This window comes from Aythya marila, assembly GCF_965140915.1.
Source record: "Aythya marila genome assembly, chromosome: 3".
Classification (NCBI taxonomy): Eukaryota; Metazoa; Chordata; class Aves; order Anseriformes; family Anatidae; genus Aythya; species Aythya marila.
In genome coordinates, this window is record NC_139044.1 from 113,828,617 (window position 1) to 113,849,513 (window position 20,897).

Sequence of the window (20,897 nt, forward strand, 5' to 3'; positions counted from 1 at the left end):
GTCCAACCATCCCATCTGCTGGATCTGAAGGAGAGTAAGAGTGAGAATGACCCCACACACAGGGTACTTGGTTAAGGCAAAGTAGCTCAAGGTTAATGCTCCTACAGCTAGAACTGCTTATGCATGACATTTTATGGCTGGTTACCTGAAAACACAAGAGCAAGGTGGTAATTTGAGTGGCAATTACTGAGAAAACAGGCAAATCTACAGGTTTAACTTAATGGCCATGACTCATCATCACTCATGACTTTCTCTCTCAAAAAATATCTGAATACATAAGTGAAAAAAAATTTTCTCATTTATGGAACAAATGTGTTAGATACCCTAAGATAAGAGAAGATTTCCATCCACTACAACGACTCTCTCAGGAACTTGGGTCTACGTATGGATGCCATCAACTCAGTCTGAAAGGTACCACAGCTAGGTAGAAGAGATCTGGCATTGACACAGTACAGATGCTGCTTTTCCTTCTACCGCTATAAAGCACCCTTGAATTCTGTCACCCACTTGTAATCATAAGAGAATGATAATTGCTTGTTTTATAGGGCTGAAGGAAGGCTTTGCTCAGTAGAAATAATAGCAATACATATAAAGAAAGACAAAACGTGAGAACGAAGTCACAATTCAACACACACTTTTTTTACTTCAGAGGTTTGCCATGAGAATTTCAGGGCAAAATTCAGCTGGAGATTGACACCTCAAATTGTGTGTGTTTACACAAGCCAGGTGTCTAAGCTCTCATTAGAGGCAGTGTAAATCTAGCCAAAGTAGTAAGGAGAGTCTAGGGGCTCCTCAAGTGACTTACAGTAGATGTTTACAGAGTCAAGTCGCCATGATGCATGCATAGAGACTAAATCCAGACCTGGATCATGTCTTTCTGTCTGCATTAGGAAACATGTATACCTCTTTTGCCAAACAGCACACAAAGCATCTAATTCCAGATACATTTCCAACAACCCATCTACCAAATTTAGGTTGTAATCATCGGCCTAAACTATGAATGAAAAAAAAAAAAAAAAAAAAAAGAAAAAAAGGAAAGGAAAGGAAAGAAAAAGAAAAACCCACAAAAAGAAATTAAGCTGGGGTCACAGGAAAAACCTCGGACACAAAAATATGAATTCAGAGAATAAACAATGGCTGTCATAAACTACATTTTCCATTAGGCAACTAGATCTTCCCAAAAAGGGTCTTGACCACTGTAAGAGTAGATGTGTTCACAGTCTCTGCAAAAAGGCATGGGTGTCTACAATAAATGCAGTAGACCTCATTTTGTTTGAATGCATGCAATTGCCAGTCTACAGTCAGTAAAACAGACAGAAAATCTGTAACTCAGTGATCTTGACTTGGCTGAAGCCTGCCTTATGGGGTTCACATTCTTTTGCAGTACCTGGTTGTGAGTTACAGCACACCCTAATGACTGAAATCCAATTGATACTAATAAAAAGGTTTCCTGCGTCTGAGAACGGTAGCAACTCTTGCATAAGAACAGAGTTGTGTCTCCCTTATTTATATTACTAAGGCATTTGGAAGCTTAATAAAAATTTAGATTTAGGAGGGGTTGTGACAGGTTAAGATTAACATCCTCCCACCGCAATTGCTTAGAAGTAGGGAACTGGCAAGACGTAAGCCATTTTTCAACCAGACGGGCATGTTTCTACTGACAGTGACAGAAACATTTCCACAAAATAGCCTCCTGCTGTCTCCAACACTAATGAAATGCACTGCATACAACTGCGTAACAACACGCCATTTCCTGCAGCGCACGAGATACAAACTTTGTGTTAACCATCCTCCATAACTGCTCCATATCTAACACTTTTGGGCAACATTAAGTCTCTGCTAGAACCGAAGAGCCTAGCCGCTTTCACAACAAAACAAAGCAAACCCAATTATCTGATAAAGGATTTGATATGGGAACTCGACTTGAGGTATTTTATCTCTTATGCGTATTTTGTATGCACAAGGTCTGCAGGAGTGGAAGTTACCAGACATAAGAACAAGGAATATTCCATTCCTGTTCACCAAAACAGGTGTGTAGACATTTTCATGACCATAAATACACATATTATGCAAACAACATGCATAATGGTGAAATGTCCATCTTTCATTACCAAGATTTTAAGCAGCTGTTTCAGTCATGCATAGTACTGCAAGCACGTATTTAGGCAACACACAACTTAGGCAACTCCGTCACACTTGACCATTGCTACACCAAAATGTCTGAATTTAGAGCCATGTGACTTTCTTAAGTTGAAATTCTAATTTCTTTGAAGACGTTAAATTCAACAATTAATTCTTTTTTTTTTCCCCCACTAATTTATTAGATTTAGTATGTAGTTATTTAATATTTGTATCATAGAGGCCAACAACAATATGCTACTGATGTTCATAGGTCAGTGGTATAAAAGGTTGGCCATCACACAATCATATGAAACAGAAGGAGGTTGTGACAAAGTGGGTGACATTGGCAGTAGGGTGATGGTTGGACCAGATGACCTTGAAGGTATTTTCCAACCTTAATGATTCTGTGATTCTATGATTCTATACAGCTTGCAGTCCAGGATGACAGATAGCAAATGACAGGCACACATGATGTGCAACAAAATAGCAATACTCTCAGAAATTCAGCTACCATGGCCAGGTTTTGTGGGTGTTAGAATAGATGGTAAGTTCAGCAAGAGTTTGAAGGAGGACAATATTTACTTTTTGTAATTAAAGTGCCTTTTTTTTTCCTTAAGGATGTATAGGAGTAATACTTCACAATATTCATGTTTATTTTAACGGTGAACTTATGATTGGCAGTACTTTTGAAATGGAGCTGGCGTCACCAATTCGTGATAGCAGAGAATTCTAGCAGACTTTATCCATGAAAACAAATAACACCGATGCAGCAAGTATTTTTTGGAAAACAAAGAACATTCATTTTTTACATTTAACTTTCGCAGGTTAAGTTTTGTCTAAGAAGACCTTTTCAAAAACTGTCCTAATAAAAGAAAGTAGCTCTCCTTAAACACTGAAATATTTTTCTTCATTTGTAATTGGTATCAAAAGATTGTATGTGCTAAGAAAAAAAAATGACATCACTTGATCAGACTACCAATAGGTATTTCTAATGTTGACACATATAACCTGCTCACAAAAAACTTTGCTGAATTTATTATATTAGTGCAAAAAGTTTAAATCTGCAAAAGATTTCAAATTTATTTTTGTTATATTTTGTAAATAAGGAAGCTAAGCATTCATAAGAATAAATTACCATTAAAAACAAGTAAACCAAAATAGTCAAGCTTTTATGACACACTCCAGCTATAGCTGAAGGAAAATAGTTTAAAAATTAAGTTGAATTTTTGAGCTATAAATAATCACTATTCAATTTTATTTTGTATTACATGCACATGTGAAATATATGATATATTTAATCATGAACACTGGTCAGTACTGTTAAATGAAGTATTTTTCCATTGGAAAAATCCTATTCGTCGAAATAAACAATTCTGGACACAGACACTCAGTAACATTTCACAGGTCCATGAGAGAGACATAATGACATTAAAAGATGTATTCACCAGTTCCATATTATGGCACTTGGTATGTGGGGGATGCAGCTTGGGGTTTAGGTAGTGAACAGAGGCTTGAATACTTGTCTTTCCTCTCCAACTATTGGCTAGATCAGGTTCCTCATCTCAGTAGATTTTTACAAAAATGTTAAAAGCTTGTAGTTCTGTTCTGATGTTGTTCTGTCAAGCAAATGTCAAAACCTCTAAATTTTGCAGGAGATGGAATTCTTGTTTTCCAGCCAGACATGGTAATAATGGGCACCTCTGAGAAGGACACGAACCCTTTAACGCCTGAGCAAGAACCTGAATTTTAAACTTTCAGTACTTGATTGAGTTCAAAATTAGGCATCATTTGAATCAAGTCTAAAGTTAGTATAATAGAAATGCCACCACCTTCTATTGTAACTGCTCCCATTCATAGAGATTTGAGGGAGTTTCCTAAATGCATGCCTAAATATTGGAAAAAGACCAAAATGAACACAAAGGAAATTCAAGTACTAAAAGCTATACTGAAGCAATCTGAAAGGCTTGCTTTAAACCTGTTAAAGGAAGGAAATTCACAGTTAAGACTGAAAATCCTGGCTGAAACTCCAACCTTCAAATACATATACTGCTTTGCAGAAATAAAAAAGAGTAGGCAAACTATACAAATCAAGACCATAGTGTCAGACTGGATTTCCAGTTTTAACTATGATTTGTGACGTATTAGAGAACACTTTATTTCATTCTGTTTCCATAAAGTTGTAGCTTTGAGATGGGGCAGGCCAAGAATGGTGAAACTATCTGAGCATTTATTACAGAAGCAAGATCACTTCCTCACTTGAGATAGTGAACAGATTTCTTGCCACAGGCCCATTTAAAAAAAAAAAAAAAAAAAAAAAAAGGAGAAAAAAAAAAGGAAGCAATACTTCCCGAATTCACAGAACTAGATTTAGCAACAGCATCTTTCCCAGAATAAATTTCTTGGTAATACTAGTATTTCCCACGGGAATATCAATTCAAGATATTCCGTGCAAGCATTTCAAAGCAATTGTTGGTAGCTTACACCAAACTTTGAGGAGGCATTTATTCATAAGTCTCCTCAAGATGGGACTTGATTCAACAAATAATTGTACGTATGTGTGTGTATAAATGTATATATGCATCTACATACATACATGCACATACATATAGAGAGATTTAAGAGCTTTCATGAACAAAGGCAGAAATTAGTTCAGGAGCAGAGGTATGGCCCAGATGACCTTTTGAGGCTTCTTGCAGCACAGTTCTTCTGCAAAGTTCAGGATTGAAATTCCAGGGTAATCACAGTAAAAATGTGTCATTAAACAAAAGGAAATGCTCCACTCGTAAATGGTGTGCCACAAACTCAGCATGTGGAGAGGCAAGAGGATCGGCCTGGGTCACGCAGACACAGGACAGGCAGACTAAGTCCTAAGGCAGGTGTCAAAACCTCTGCACAATTTTAGGCAAGTCATTTAGCTCACTTTTCACGTGTGAAGAGGAATGAAACTGAAATCCTTTCAGTACTAGCGTGAGGATTAACCAGTTATAATTTCAAAAGTGCTTTGAAGACAACAGGTGCTGAGTAAAAATGCTGAGTATTAGCAGGATGACTAATAAAAATTGTTAGTTACAAGGAGCAAGAATCAAAGGCGAAGGGGGGTACCACAGAAATCCAAGACATCTGGGGAGGAGAATCGGTGTAATAAAATGAAAACAAACCAAACCTGTGTTATTTGGCAGTCCCACATGCAAACCACTTGAACTCTACACTTCTGGAGTTTATGTCATCATTGAGCCACCAGCTTCCCACCTTGAGAAAACTGCAGTTTAGAGAAGTATTATTTTAAAGCAGAATGCACAGCTGTACGTAGCAGCTATTCAACAAAAAACAACTACCAGAAAGCCAAGGACACTGCTGGAATTTTCTTCTTTCCCCCAGAAATGAATATATCTACTCCATCACTCCTAAGATCGGATGTAGGAAATCACAAACACTCCTGAAGACTTCAAGAATCCCTAGTATATTTGGATAATGCAAATGAATTGTGTATTAAACAAAGAAATGATACACACTTCTAAAATATTTTATACAGCCCTCCATAAATCCCACAAACCCTCTCATTAATGGTTATGGTATGATTAATGTTTGTACTGGGCCATTTTAATTAGTTAAACAATTCAGAGTTCTACCTTAAAAAGTAGCTTCGTGAAACTGCAGTAGTTGCAGAATATTTTACTCCTGGGCTTGATAAAACACTAAACCAGAAACTGCTTTAAAATAACTGCCTGCCACAGCACTTTTAGCCAATTTTTGCACCTGGTGCTGAGAGAAAAAGCCAAGTGAACTTTCACTCACTTGTTGCATGTCAGCTTCAATGTGATGTCTTTCTTCTGTTGTGTTTGGGTTTCTAACTGGAAGAGACAAGTAAGCTAAACTAGCAGCCAATCAATTCGTAAATTCTAAGAATGCAATAAAATTTGATACCAATAAATCTTTTCTTTTAACAGCCAGAAGAGATTAACAAAGTTATTTGAAATTTTATCCTCTTCTGTTCTTTCAAAAGGATGATTACCTGACAATCCTATTGAATCAAACAGCAAAATTAAAAGAGACACAATTAAGCTTGTATATACATAGGAACAGGATACGCATTTATGCATATCCCTAGTAGGTCCTCCATTATTTATTAGCCTTGGTGTATTTTTCTTCCTCTTACAATAAAAGTTATTACACCTTTGGATTGTCAAATAAAAATCCAATTGGCTGAGACATAGTCCATCAATATAAAATAACTTTGCACAGCTTCCCTCTCAGCTATAACTCGTCAACTTTTTTCAGCTCTGCTATTTATTTATTTCATGACATTGGGAAAATCCACTTAGTCTTCTTTGTACTTTAATTTCTCATCAGAAAAGTGATCCTTTTTTTTTTTTTTTTTTTTTTTTTCCTAATTTGGAATGATGATGGCAGAATGTAAGATGAAAATGACAAGCAATGTGAAAGTATATGCTAAAATCACAGATTACAAAATATGTAGTTACTGAATATTGTAAGAAGGGTTGCTAGGAATAGTATCTTGTGAGTACATTGTATTCGATATATTAACATCAGGCTGCGTATCGCTATAAAAGTACTCGTTATTAATCTCATTCTATACGTGTATATAATATATATATATATATGCATGTTCATACATGTATGCAAGTAGGTGACTGTGCAAAGATGCACACACTCAGACTTGATGTGTAGAGTGATGTCCATAGATGAAACATTTGTTATAAGACTTTCCATTTTGCCAAGGATTTTTGACCAGGATGTAAAAACTCTCTGTCCCTTCTTCTTGCTCATGTGTTCTCATTCCCAGTGCAATATTAGCAACGTTCCACCTCTTGCATCATTATCCATCTACTTTATTTGGCCTCATTAGAGATTCAGTTTGGGAACAACGTTTCTGATGGTTATTATTCAATTTCTTTATTATATCCTTATCAGCAGTACTTATTTTCTTGCAAACTTACTTCCCAAACTGATTCTCCGAACCTGAGAAGGTTTGGCGAGGTTCAATGCACCAACCAGAGCTTCTCTTTCAAACCTCCTGTCTCTCACTGCATGCATTCCCACTCTCTTGCTAGAGAACATTTCAAGAGAGGTTCATGGGATCTTCTTCCAAACTCCTTCCACTACAAGTTTGTTTTCATCTTTATTCCACTTCTTTAAACAACCCTTTGAGGAACCTTACACTTCCTATTCGTCATTTGCAATCCTAGTTCCTCTTTTAGCTCATTATTTTTTTCTGCTACAACAGATAATATATGCACTCCCACAAAGTTGCACCTAGTTTTCCTTCCTGAACACCTTCCCTTGTCATAAATCTCTGGCCTTTTTCCCAACTCTGACCTACCTCAGTACATGCATCATATCCTGCCTACTTAGTTTTCCATTTTTCATTGCTCTCTGGCACTTTTGCTCACAGTGTACAGATGTCCTCAGCCTACACTCTTATATCTCAGTGCAACCCATATCCCAATGCAACCTGTCTCTCTAAATCTTTTCCCATTTGTTTCTCTCTCTTCATCTGTAAAACAACAACAACAACAAAACAACACAGAACATGCAGTTTTCACCTAATGCACAGACTTCCCTTCTTCTAACTCTGTCTTGGATCAGCTCCAACCTGACTTTTCATAAATCCCCTCCTCCCTTGAGACTATTCATATATGGGACACTACATGTCTCTTCCTGGTCAGAGAATTGGGCCTCCAAAGTCTTTATTTTCTCTGAGTACTTCACCACTTTTAACACTTTTTTTTTTTTTTTAACATCAGAGAAGTTTAATTTATCCTCCTGCTTTTTGGAAGCTTCAAGACTTCAAGACTTTTGTCATAGAAGTACTTGTGTCATAAGGGACTTTTGTCTGTTACTTTTAGGTGGGAGGTACCTGGCTAAACAGGGATGTCTACATCCATAAGACAATCACCCAAGGCATCCTGTATAGTCACTAGAGACAAATCACCATTCTTCAACCAAACACCTTATCCTGAAAATAAATGCCTGACGGAAGTCAAAAGAAAGATATTCTACAAGTATCCTTTCTCTCTGTTGACTCTGATTATTCGTCTGATAAACACACTACGACTGGCTGACATGAATATAAATTACTGATAGCCAACTTGGCAGCATAGTATCCAATATGCCATTTGCATGCAAAGAAGTGCAATGCCTTTACCCTAGATACAAGAAAATGGACAGCCTAACTTACAGCTTAAATGTTGTACTGCAAAGGAACGATGTATGAAAAGAAGTATTTTAGTTTGGGAATATATATGTGTGTATATCCATACTACCATATGGAGTCCACTGTACTTAAAAGCAGTGTTGAAAACAATTCGGTGGGAGAGGACTGGCTGTAAAGCACATACTTTTTAAGAGGACCATCCCTATATCAATTGCTACAGAGCTTCTACAATGTTTTCTCAATTTTATTTCCTTTTAGCTCCCCTCTGACCAAGCCACTTCCTCCATGACGTCACGGTAAACTGTCTTGTACCTGTCACAGTGCGTTTTTAAACACCAATTATTTTTTCTTTAATTTTCAGTCTTAACAGGACAAGATTGTACAGTTTATAGGTCTGGAAGGAAGACAACATCCCTGGAGGGAAAGCTTCAGCCTAGAACAGTGAAATCTGCAGAATAAAGTTTACCAAAGTTTATATGAAGAGAATATTTTTTATGGCCACTTCAGACCTGATAGGGAATTGGGTAAGAATCAACTGTTTCCCCAAAAGGAACCCATTGCCTAGGTATTTAGTGAATTTAGTGTATTTAGTGAATTGTCACTGCTGCCTGGTTTTCTGAGAGGCAACTTAGTGAATGTGAGGAAATGTAAAACACTTATTCCTTGGTGCAGAAAGGTGGGGTTTTGGTTCACTTACAGGAAAAGTCACAAAAAGAAAAAAGTAAAGTATTAAAATCAAGGATCAAGGATAAGCTTACAATGCATTTTCTCCACCTGAATATTTTTCACTTTTCTGTGGAACCCATCAACAAAACTTAAACATTCCTTTATATTTTTAGATACAGCTACACAAAAGTCATACACTCCACCTTATATGACAAAAAATATTCAGTTAACACATAGTAAAATCACAAGTGTGGGAGGTAAAGCATACATTTTCCTCTGTCAGGTGTCATTTTTGTCAGGAATGGGTTACAATCCATACTGTGATTTCTGCATTTATTTGCAGCAAGTCTGAGATAAGAAAAGATTGTTTGTGCCAGTTTTTGTGTATAACTCCTTTTCTGTCCACTCAAGGACTATGCTGCCATCAATTCTCCTATCAGGTTGAACTCGCGGCTTGAAGATAAAAGAGCACAGAAATAAAACGCATTTGATATCCCCCACAATTAAATAAATACTGATCTAACAGTTTCTGCTGTTATCGCTGTTTTTGTTGACCAGTGACACTTACAGACACAAAGGGGTTGTATTTGCCAAAACAAAAGCTCTGAAATATTAAGAAAACAAATTTGCAGCACTTCAAGAAGAAAAATAGCTTTTGTAGCTGATTTTCCAATAGTGTCATTCGAAAGTAAAAATTTTCTGATTCTTGGTAACACCTTTGCCTTCAGTTCTTGTTTTCTTTTTAAGATCAGCAGAAGCAGAGGATTTTGACAAAGGTGTAGAACATCAGTATTAGCTGTTATCTATTAATAACAAAGTGCAGTATTAGAAAACTCAAGAACTCTGAACACTAGGTGTCAGTGTAAGAAATGGAAAAATATCAAAAACCTGTTGTTTCCAATCAGGTGGATTAGCTAAGAAACCAGAACCAGCTGTGACCACATTTCCTTGTAACTGCATAACACTGTTAACAAGCCAATCTTCCTAAAAAAAGTTATTCTGAAACTATCAGGTTTGCTTGAAATCAGATAAGGTGATTTAAAATCTACAATGAATTTGCTCTGTTAAACACTCTGAGATGACCTTTACGTTCTATGAGTTTCATTCGGGACCATGCAGAATTTAACACTACTCTTCTTCTGCCACAGATATCTACAAATCAGTTTGTGCCATTTGCAACTTTAAGTTTTCAGTTTTATTTGATAGTATCAATGAAGAACAAAAAATCAAACAATACAGCCAGTGCTGTCAAAATTGTGGTGGAAGTCATGAAAGTCACTTCATTCCAGAAATCCAGATTTTATATGGATGGCAGACTGTTAAATAACTACATTAGCAGAGGAATCATAGAATCACAAAGTAATAAAATAAGCCGAGTTGGAAGGGACCCATAAGGATCATCGAGTCCAACTCCTGGGTCCCCAGAGAACCACGGAAAAAATCAGACCATGCGTCTGACAGCACTGTCCAAACATTTCTTGAACTCACATTGTCACATCCTGGAAGTGCTCCCCTGATACAAAAGATAATTTCTTGTGATTATCTCAGGTACAGATACGTACATTTGTTTGCCTTTGTTCAGATGAATCCAGTCAGGATCAACAAGGAAAAGCAGAAGGAATTTTACCATCCTATCACCGACAGTTAACATATTTGGACAATTATTTGAAATAAAGCAAGTAGAATGATAAATATAGTAGTAAAAATCCTTTGCTTATTTGACTCTGAACAGATTTCAAAGATACACAGATGCTTTTCAAAATTAACCCAAGGTCCATCTTCCTAATCAAATACTCATGTATTCACACCACTGATAAATTTCAGATTCTTTTCTTTTTAGATTTCTTTTTAGAGTTTCACACTGACTAGCTGTTGGCAGAATCAGACTATGAGATGAGGTGGGTCTTTGTATGGATTTTACATGTTCATACAATATTCATCGTACGTTGTATATATATATATAATATGTCTATACCAAGTAAAAGGAAGAAAGAAACCCTGAATATCAGTTTTCTACTTGACATCTGAAACTTGGGATGTAATTAGGATCTTTCCGCGGACAGAAAGATTGCTCCTTCATTCCAATCCAGAAACAGATAAATGATTTGAGACATTTTTTTAGGTTATGTCAAAAATACTCTTGGCAAAAGCCTGTTAAATCAGGGCAAAACCATTGACAAAGCATTGATTTAACAGAGTACATCATATTGTGTAATAACAATCTACTGTTTACTTGCTCAGCCAAGATTTTGACAGCTATCAATTTATACCATACTCCTAACACATATAAAAATTAAATAGAGGATCTATTCGTATTTTGGAAACTCAGCCTGGGATCAGCTTATCAGGTTATTATATATAAAAGCCCTAGAAGCCAAGGTAATTGAGTACATACACATTTAGGAATGCAATTGATTCTGAAGACCCATGAGTGAAATGTCTTACATATTTAATTCCTCTTGCTAAACAGCCTAAATAAGAAGCTGTTGTGTTGAGGGTGTAAAAAGCAGACCTGCGTACGGAGACACATAGATGCCTATATATGAAGAACACATAAATCTATGTGATTGGTGTCAAAGGCCCAAAGACTGACAGCGAAAATCAGGAAACACCAGGATAGTGGCTGCCTGCACTACCTTCGTTCTTTTTATTTTATAAGCACTACAAGACAATCTGTAACCATTGATCAAATTGTTTTTTCCATTCAATCTAGTCAACAGTTTGCTTTTTTCCTCTTCATTATTGAACATGTGGCTACAATTATGTGAACATAATTATTCATTTCCTTCTGCTTTTTTTTTTTTTTTCTATAGGATTCTTAATATTGGTACCTTAGTCTTTCACAAATGGTAACATTTTCTCAGCCTCCAAGTGAAAAGTAGAGGCATTATCTGTATTTTGGGACCAGAAAAATAATAATATCAAAATGCTTAAAAGAAACCATATTTTCCCTTCCTGAAATCTGTTTCCTCATTTACAATGCACGTGCTATCTTCTGAAACAAATAAGTCATGAAGACTATACAGCATAGACTCAGGACCAGAACAGGTGCATCATATGCACCAAACGAATAAGATGGCTGCTTTGTAGAAAAAGTACATCATAGTCATAACAAGAGTTATTCTAAGATGATTCAGACTACCCTAAGAACATGTTGTACCACAATATGAACATACAGATAAAAACAAATATATAATGATTTATATCACTTCACAGCTTGGTTTTCCTGAAAGTGAATGCAGGCAAAACATTTAAAAAATTCTGACAGCTTCACATAGCCAGAAGAACAACATTGGATAAATGATTTGAGTCTTAGGCTCCACTCAGTGAGATCCATCCCAATCAGATGCTGAGCAGCATCTCTGTATCACCAGGTAGTGGTCTCTGTGTCTACTATGTCAACTATGGGGAAGAAAGATTTATGGGAAAGAAAACATCGGATCAAGTACTCTCATTCTAAGAAAAGGGCACAAAATGTGCAAAAACACAAACTGGTACTCCCAGACTATTCCTAATGGTGTATTTGCTCCTGAGGTACAAAGAAGACCTCTGCTCAAAAGCATGCTTGCTATGCCTCTGGTACTAAGCAGTTCTTGCTACATTTATTTATTTATTTATTCTTTTTCAATAACCTCCTTAACTTGTAGTGACCGTCCTAGAGGAGTAGCTCCAAATTTGCCCTCTACTGTTTGGCTTTGTTGAATGTGGAAATACCTAAAAGTAGCATCTCAACTCCTCTGGGGAAAGAAAATAAAATTATTAAATGAGGTAGATTCTGTGCCTTAAAATAAATACATCTGAATAAGGTGAACAAGCAACAGCTAATGTTAGAGTAGAAAACTCAGGACACTGCTTTTCATGCATTTGATGTTTTTCATGCATTCGTTGAAGAAAAGACAAGTTTTCATAAAAAGTCAGAAAAGAGTTCACCATTTACAATTTAAAATTTCTGTAAAATATCCCCGTTAAAGCTATTTTCTGGTACTCTAAAATATCAAAAATGAAATACTGCCCATTTTCTCAAGTAATCTAAAGTCAAATCTTACAATCGAGACATAGAAAAATAAAAAAAATATTTTTTAATAAGAAATTGATAAAATAATCTTATGCCTGAAGGTGGGCCCTTCTAAACCAGTGCATTCCTCACCCCCAAATGAAACACACTTTGCCACCAAGCTTGTTTGGTACAGCAGTAAGAGCATTTGATCTCTAGAACAGGTTGAGACTTTTCAAATTTTTTAGTCTTATGGAAAAAATGCATACTCTGAACTACAAAACCTATTCTACTATGTAAATTGAACAACTTTTTTTTCTTTAAAGGAGCCATTGTTTTTAGTCATGCAAAATTCTTTCAAAAAACTCAAACAATACAAAACTTCTAAAATCAAGTTTGAGAATTGCAACCACAGCAATTAATGCTGTGCAATTTACAACAGAAATGAAAAAATATTCCTACCAATGCGCTACCATAATGTAAATGATAACCCCATTTAAAAGTAAACGCACACATAACAATTAAAAACTACTTACTAGAGAAAAAGTCCCTTCTCTTTTCCATCACATGTGAGAAGTGCTAACAAATTCACAGTGCTGCCACTCAGGGAATTTTTTGTATTACAAACTTATTTTCCAGTTTGATTTCTTCCAGGGCAGGTGTGCCACGTGTTTGCTGCAAATGCATGTATGTTGTTTAATTTACTCTACAGTAGGAGAAGAATGAATGGTGGAAGGATTTTTCCCAGATGGTTTATGTGAACTCCTTTATCCCATTCATGTAAACACACAGCGTGTTCCGGTTTGCTGAGTTGTATATACACCCTATGACTTAGTACAAAGTCTGAATGTTTAGTTAGCCAGAAGATTGTTTCCATCCTGTGATTCATTAGGTCCCTATGGTACCCTCAACTTCCTTTATTTTGTACAATCACAAATTATATTAGTTTGTCTTATTTTGATAACCCCTCTAATTAATGTCCTGCACAGGAAACTTTATTACTGTTTTAAAACAGACTCATAAAACAAGGACTTTTCCCGTTACTGGGGTGGCATAAGTGACAGTTGCATATAACTTTGTGATCAAGAGTGAACAGTGCTTCACACTGCTTGTTTATATCAGTGCTGTTAATTTTGCTGTTAATGAATGCACTGTTTTCAATTCTTTCTTTTTAAAAAGGAATGTCAGAAATTCTACAATTACACATATAAGGTTACAAGTGTAACAGCTCAAAAACACAGTAAAAAAACCTGAAACTATATGATCTGAGAATAGCACAGAGGCTGCGTGATTAAAATCCAGTTTGCTAATGAATAATGAGTGCAATTCAGGTTTTAAAAAAAGTTGTAGGATTATGACATAAAGAACCCCAAAATACCTATCCTTGTTTCTGTTTAAATCCTCATTGTTTCCTACTTCTCTCTCACGCTGCTAGTGCCTTTTTCTCTGGACAGGCAAGTGAAGGTGTTTTCCCTCTTTCTCCTTTCTTAAAAAAAATGGTTAAGAGGGGCAGCAGTCAAACTGGGAAGCAAAGACAGCACATCGTGTTTGTGTAGAATATGTTTGGCCCTTTGAGAACACAAAATTCACACCACTCATGTTACAGCACTTCACGTTTCACATCACTAAACCTGTCCTTACACTTGCTCTGCATTTTCACCTTCCCTTTTTCCAGTTGTGGTAATCTACTTAATCTTTAAGACCCTACTATAAAAAAACAACTTACTCTGAGTTTATTATGGACTTGCTAAGGAGTTGATGTATGGCTGAATCTTTGCAACTCACTGTAGGTGTTCTATACTGCCATGGGCTTAAAAAATCTAAATCTCCCAGCATAGATTATCCACCTGTTAACTTGTATTCTGTGCTTTGGTCCAGACCAAAGGACTGATTCTCAATTAAGTACACTGCCTGTGTAAAAGGCAATTAATTTTCAAGAGTAATAAAACAGAAAAAAATAAAAGTGACCTATGTCTATATGCAGTGCTCATATATGAATATATATAACATGAAAGCTAAATCAAATTCAAAAGGAAGCAGGAGTGAAATATTAGTAATGATTAGATAGCAGCACAAGTTATGTGAAATCAAAGTCTTCCATAGGGAGACATGGGCAAATGATAGGAGAAAAAAACCACCAACAACAAACAGATATAATGTACAACATGATTTGGGGCAAGTGAAGTCCCTTTAAGTTGACATTATTGCATTCTAAAAAAGCCAACTGAGTAGGTTTGACTTAAATCATTTGACATCAATTGAAGACATCAGAGTCCTTCTCCTAGCAGACACACTTCAGCTGACAGGGAGTAAACCACAACTCCATTAACATGAATTCTGTCATTCATGACAGTCTCAGTGATGACTTATCACAGTTTACAAAGAATTCCAGTGGAGAAAACACTTAAAGGATGTAGTCCAAGGCTGCTGCGATGTGCTGTGGCAGTCTTTCAAAAATAGATAAGGTTACTTAACAGTACTTGGGACTTCTGAGTTCTGCAGTGGAAAAGCACATTTATATTTTTAGTGTGTATATGTGTAATTTTTCATGTCCCTTGAGTGAACTCATTGCTACTGCTAAAATGTCTTCCACTGGGTATAAAAAAATCTACTGTCTTCTCAGAAGCCATCCAATATGTCAGAAACAAAACATAATGCACTGAAATTCAGATCTAGTGCTAAACTGAATTCTATGAAGGCAGGTTTCTCTAGTACTACTACCATAGTCATCACATCTAGAGAATTAACTGCTGGTAGTTGACTGATAATAAATACCCAGATAGTATGCTCCCAGCACAAGGCAGATAACTCCTTAGCAGCTTTTGATTTATGTAGCACATCATCATCTTATTGTCCATCAGCCTTCAAACAGGACATCTGAAGCACCAACATGGAGATCTGACCCTAACAAGACGGGATGAGATAACTATTTTTTAATAGCAGTATAATGTTACTACATTTTCCATTGATTCAGCCCAGATTTCATACAATACATAGTTAAAGAGGAATTCTTAAGAATTTTGTTGTTTTTTTTTTTTAAACCAACTTTACCAAAATGAAAAAAAGACAATAGAATGTGCAACTAAAAGAGCTTGTTCCACTTTGAATGGTAAATTGTTTACGGACTTGTCCCCTGCTGATTAATATCTTTTTCAATTCCCTGTCAAACCCTTTTTTGTAGGCACAATTTGCTTTGCAACAAAGACATCTACTACTTGCAGCTCTCCATAAAGGACATTATAACTTTGTTTGGAACCTCTAGTCTTAGCACACATAAATACAGTTTAAGGGTTAATATTAAGACATCCATACATATCAGTTATTGAACAAATACTTGAGTTCAAACTAAAACTTACTAAAACTTTCATTGTGTTAAATTATGCCTGAACAAAATAGGTACAGAGCTTTATCATTCTACTGGGTTTTTGTTTTTATATTGTTTGATATAATCAAAGTTTTGCTATTTGCATAACTAAATATATGTAAAGAAATTCAAATTCATTTTAGTATTCTGACGCAAATTAGATGCAATTAATCTCTCAACATTTATGCCTATCTCCAAGATATTCAAACCCCAGACAACCGCTAAAGGATCCCTTTATTAGACAGCTGAGGAAATAAATTCCTCGAGAGGTGATTCATCTCATCTAATGCAGAAACTAATTTTAGGATGATGTGAATCACCCTCTGGAGATGCTCGTTTCCTTCCATGCAATGCTATATACTTCTAGCAGAATTTAACTTACGTGAAGATGTGTACAACCTATTACATACTGTTCAAAACAGAAAAAGATTGATCATAAAATGTGATGCAGACTAAGAGAAGTCTGTTTTTCAAGAATTTGACTTGTTAGTGCAGTCATCTGCTACAGCAGCCGAACTTCATAAAGTATATAATGGGTTGAAATAGTGACCATATAAATCTGTCCAGATCAGCCCCTGATTTAATAGGGTTCAGATCAAATTTGAAAATAGGAAGCTAGAACTATAAACCTCAGAGATATCAAAAGTCAACCAATCAGAGGTAATCAAGCTGGCAACTTATTTTTGAATTCAGAAGCTCAAATCTGGACTTAATCAACAAGTATGCTCTCTTCTTACAAATGTTTACTATGAAAGATGTGTGCAACGTGCCAGCTTTACTTCAGGCATAAAAGTAATTTCTACAGTTTAGCTTTATACATGTATTATGAATGACAAAATGGACATGAATTTTGAGAAGTCATTAAATTACATAATGATAACTATGTAGTCCATGAATAATAATGCAAAAAATAATATGGCAAAAACTAGGCAGTAAGCAATAAATTTCCATCTGCAGCCAGATTCAATTATAAAACTAGTTTTTTTTTTTCTAGTGCTGTATATACCCACACCAACACGGACCTCTAAAGTGAAAATTCAGTGTAAATGCATCGTAACAGCTCAACAAGGATGTGCGGTTATAAGAGATGCTAAATGTGCAAAAATCCCTATCAGAAGTCCAGAGTATGTAAAAAGCCCATGATTTAAGAGTTCCGGCATGCGAATGTCAGAGGTCAAAACAATGAGCTATTAAAGATACTTTCACTTCCTCAGAAACAAAGTGCTGTCTTGGGCTCGGAGGTGAAAGGTTAGAAAAGCTGTTTATCTGCTGCTCTGTTCCCATTCTTCCTTCTGTCAGGAAATCCTACATGCTCCTACGCCACGCTCAGGGTTAACCCTGGGTCATGGGCATTCCCGCAGTAACTGCCCGGCGTTGATTTAAGTACGAAGACCACATAGCTGCAGGTTGCATTTCCTCAAAATGCGCATTTTGCTGTAAAGGTCTGCTGAGCCTTGGTGGAAGGTAAAAGCCCAGATGCTTCACCACATTATTGCTAAAGGAAGAGCGAAGCCACAGCCATCGGTTTTCATAATTTATTATTTGGTCATTATAGCTAGAATAAAAAAATCCAGATATCTGCCCTGGAGCAGCATGCTTAACCGGTGGGAAACCTGCGGAGAGGGGGAGAGATTGTTCCTTCCCCTTTTCGGGGCAGGACCAGGCAGAGAGAGAGGAGCATAACAAGCAAAGGATCCACAGCACCGCTGGGTGATGCAGGGAAAGGGATACACACTGCTGGGCTGCGGAGCTGTGAACACAAAGCAGTTACACAGAGCTGGAAGGGCCCTCGAAGTGTCTGCTGCTACGCAGGAAGCCACCGAACGGCTGCTGGATTAAGTGCAAAGCTGAAGGAAAGCACCTGCCTGCAGGCAAAGAGTGGGCAGGGAGAGGTTTATTTATAATCGCCTCTGTCTGTGGTCTGCCCCATTCTGAATTTTCTCAGTTTACAAAAGTTTATACATCTCGTTAATGTTGTTAACAAACCTACCTTGAAATTTAAAAAACCTGTCTGATTGTTGAAGGAGCTCATTATAAAGAAAACGTCAAGGAACTCGTGGCTCAACGTTCTAGCTGACCCAAGGAATCATCAAATATAAATACTAGGTACAATATCTATTAGCATCATTTGCATACATTAGTTTCATACAACGTGCATACCTAATCATACGTATTGGTAATTTCATTTGAAGAATCACTATAAGAAGAAACCCAACATCGTTACACTTCCCAAGCTGCAGGCGACACAAAGGAGCACACCTTTATGCACACAATGTCAGGCAGCAGATTTGTGCCACAGTGTAAAACGCTAACGTTCATTTATCAGAAAATACTTTTGATCCTAAATAAAAAAACATGGTGATTTTAGATTTGCTATTACAGACAGGTTCAAAACTACCTCATTTTTTTTCCACCTTTTTTTTTTCAGTAATTTTAGATTATTTATTCAAAACTTTCATTGGCTTTCAATAAAGAAAAATATTTACTACTACCAAATTATTTTTGACAGAAAACAAAACATTCAATAGCAAAAATATTTAAACATAAATATTAAGCAAATAATAATGCATTAACACAAATACTAAGACATAAAAATTACCGAAGAAATCTTGAGATGACTTTGTAGGCTTTTCTTTTTAAGAAGTATTTTTTACAGAATAAAAATGCATCAGCTTTATTCCCAATGTTAGGTGAGTTTGCAGATATCAGAGAAATACAGTGTATAACCATAATCAAAGTGTGCCCTCTCTATCTGCAAGCCTAGAAGTAGCTTCTTCAGATTATCATGGACACAACAACACCCCCAGTTTCTGTACTTTATTTGTTTCTAAAACCAGAACAAGCTGTTTTAGTCATTTGATCATTAAATTTTTATATTTTTGCAAGGAGTTTTAGAGCAGAGACTATTGTAGCAGTTATGTTCTTACCAGATTTATCAGCTGAGTGTGGACGATATCTTCCACCAATATTGCAGACTCATGGAGCGGCCTGCGAGCATCTCCTAAGGAAAACCTGAAATAAATAAATTTATTGCAAGGTTATGAAAACGAGTTAAATAGAAACAAAGTAGGTGGTCTCAAAATAAAAAACATCTGAATAAGAACAACAAGCTTAATACACCTGTATACCATATGGTATACTGCCTGTGTTGCAAGGAATATAAATCAAAGTGAGTAATCTGATTGTAGCGACAAAAGAGATGCAAGAATGTATGTGAACATACATAGTGAAAAAAGCTGAAAAGTGCAGGAGAAAGGAGGAAAATCCAGTTCATTAAGGAAAGCATTAAAAAAAAAAAAAAAAAAAAAAAAGGGTAGGCAAAGCTGTAGCATGGGCTCCGCTAGTAGCCTGTATTTGCAGTCCCCTTCACCTACAAAATTACCAAATAACTATGTTAATAAGTAAACTATTATCAGGTATTTTATCCCATATCTACATGTTAGTGACAAGATATGGAAAGAACTACTAGAAAAGAGGGTAAACATTTTTTACATACTAATATATGAGAAGCTCTTACAGTCTGCATTGCAAGACTAATGACTGGAGGTCAAGAAGAGATGATAGTGTTCATATACCATCACAAACAAAAGGCAAAGCAATTGGAATGGGGACCATAACATGAGAGATTGGAATGATAGACTTTTTTGCAAGACTATCTTCACCAAGAAATAACAGAACTTGCTCTCTACACCTGCCTTCACTGCTAGTCACTCAGCTAGACTTGGGGTACTCTTTTGCTCTGAGATAGGCAGTGGACATTGCCATTACCAGCTTTCTGGTAAAGATCGTAGGTACTGAAGAAAGCCTTCTAGCTCACTCCAGAGCCTGTGCTTTTCCCATACAGTGCCCCCGAAGTCCTACAAAACTCTTCATCTTCAGCATGGATGGTGTGCTTCAGGTCCAGATCCAGGGCACTTAAATTGAAATGTTCACGACATCCATCTAGACTTTCAGATTTATTACTTGTAGCTGTTACCCTTTCAAAGTAGTGTAGTTGAACTGTGATATAGAAGAAGGACAAGGGCTCTTATTCTATGTAGTTTCCCCTTCATACATAATGCACAAAAAGATGTTATTTTCTTTAGCTGGCTACTATTTGTTCTTCGCTTCCAAACCCCTACGTTTTCAGTTCGGTGCCATGTAGCGGATATGGGGTATTTAAGCTTTCTAGCTATGATTCTCCATGCCTTGACAATTTCCCCACCACCACCTTTTTTTTTTCTATTTTTAAATGCTAAACAAAGCCTTGAAAAATGTGTTAATGTATCAAGCATACTACTCACTAAAGAAGGATGCTATAAGTGAGTAACTCTGGTTTTGCTTTCTCAGCCATTTTTGTAAGTGACAGAGGATTCAAGAATACCAAAATCTTTCACCTTCTCTTATCTCAGTTCTTTTGCTAACATAAAAAAGAAGGACACATTTTTCCTTGTTGTGATGAACAGAATTAAAAACTGACTGTCCTGGTTTCAGTTAGCACAGAATTAATTTTCAGCATTCCACCAGCTACTAGGAAGAAAATTAATTCTGTGCTAACTGAAACCAGGACACTGACTCAAGCATTTTCAGAGTAAGCA

General features: G+C 36.3%; 1 protein-coding gene across 4 annotated transcripts in view; it reads right to left on the minus strand.

Moving 5' to 3' along the window:
• SUPT3H (SPT3 homolog, SAGA and STAGA complex component) overlaps nucleotides 1-20,897 on the minus strand; it is a 277,708-nt gene that overhangs the window by 116,910 nt on the left and 139,901 nt on the right. For all 4 annotated transcript variants that reach the window (XM_082758111.1, XM_082758110.1, XM_082758113.1 and 1 more), the window contains one exon: nucleotides 19,248-19,332. In XM_082758111.1, coding sequence (XP_082614237.1) covers nucleotides 19,248-19,332 — 85 coding nt within the window. The remainder of the gene's footprint in view (nucleotides 1-19,247; nucleotides 19,333-20,897) is intronic.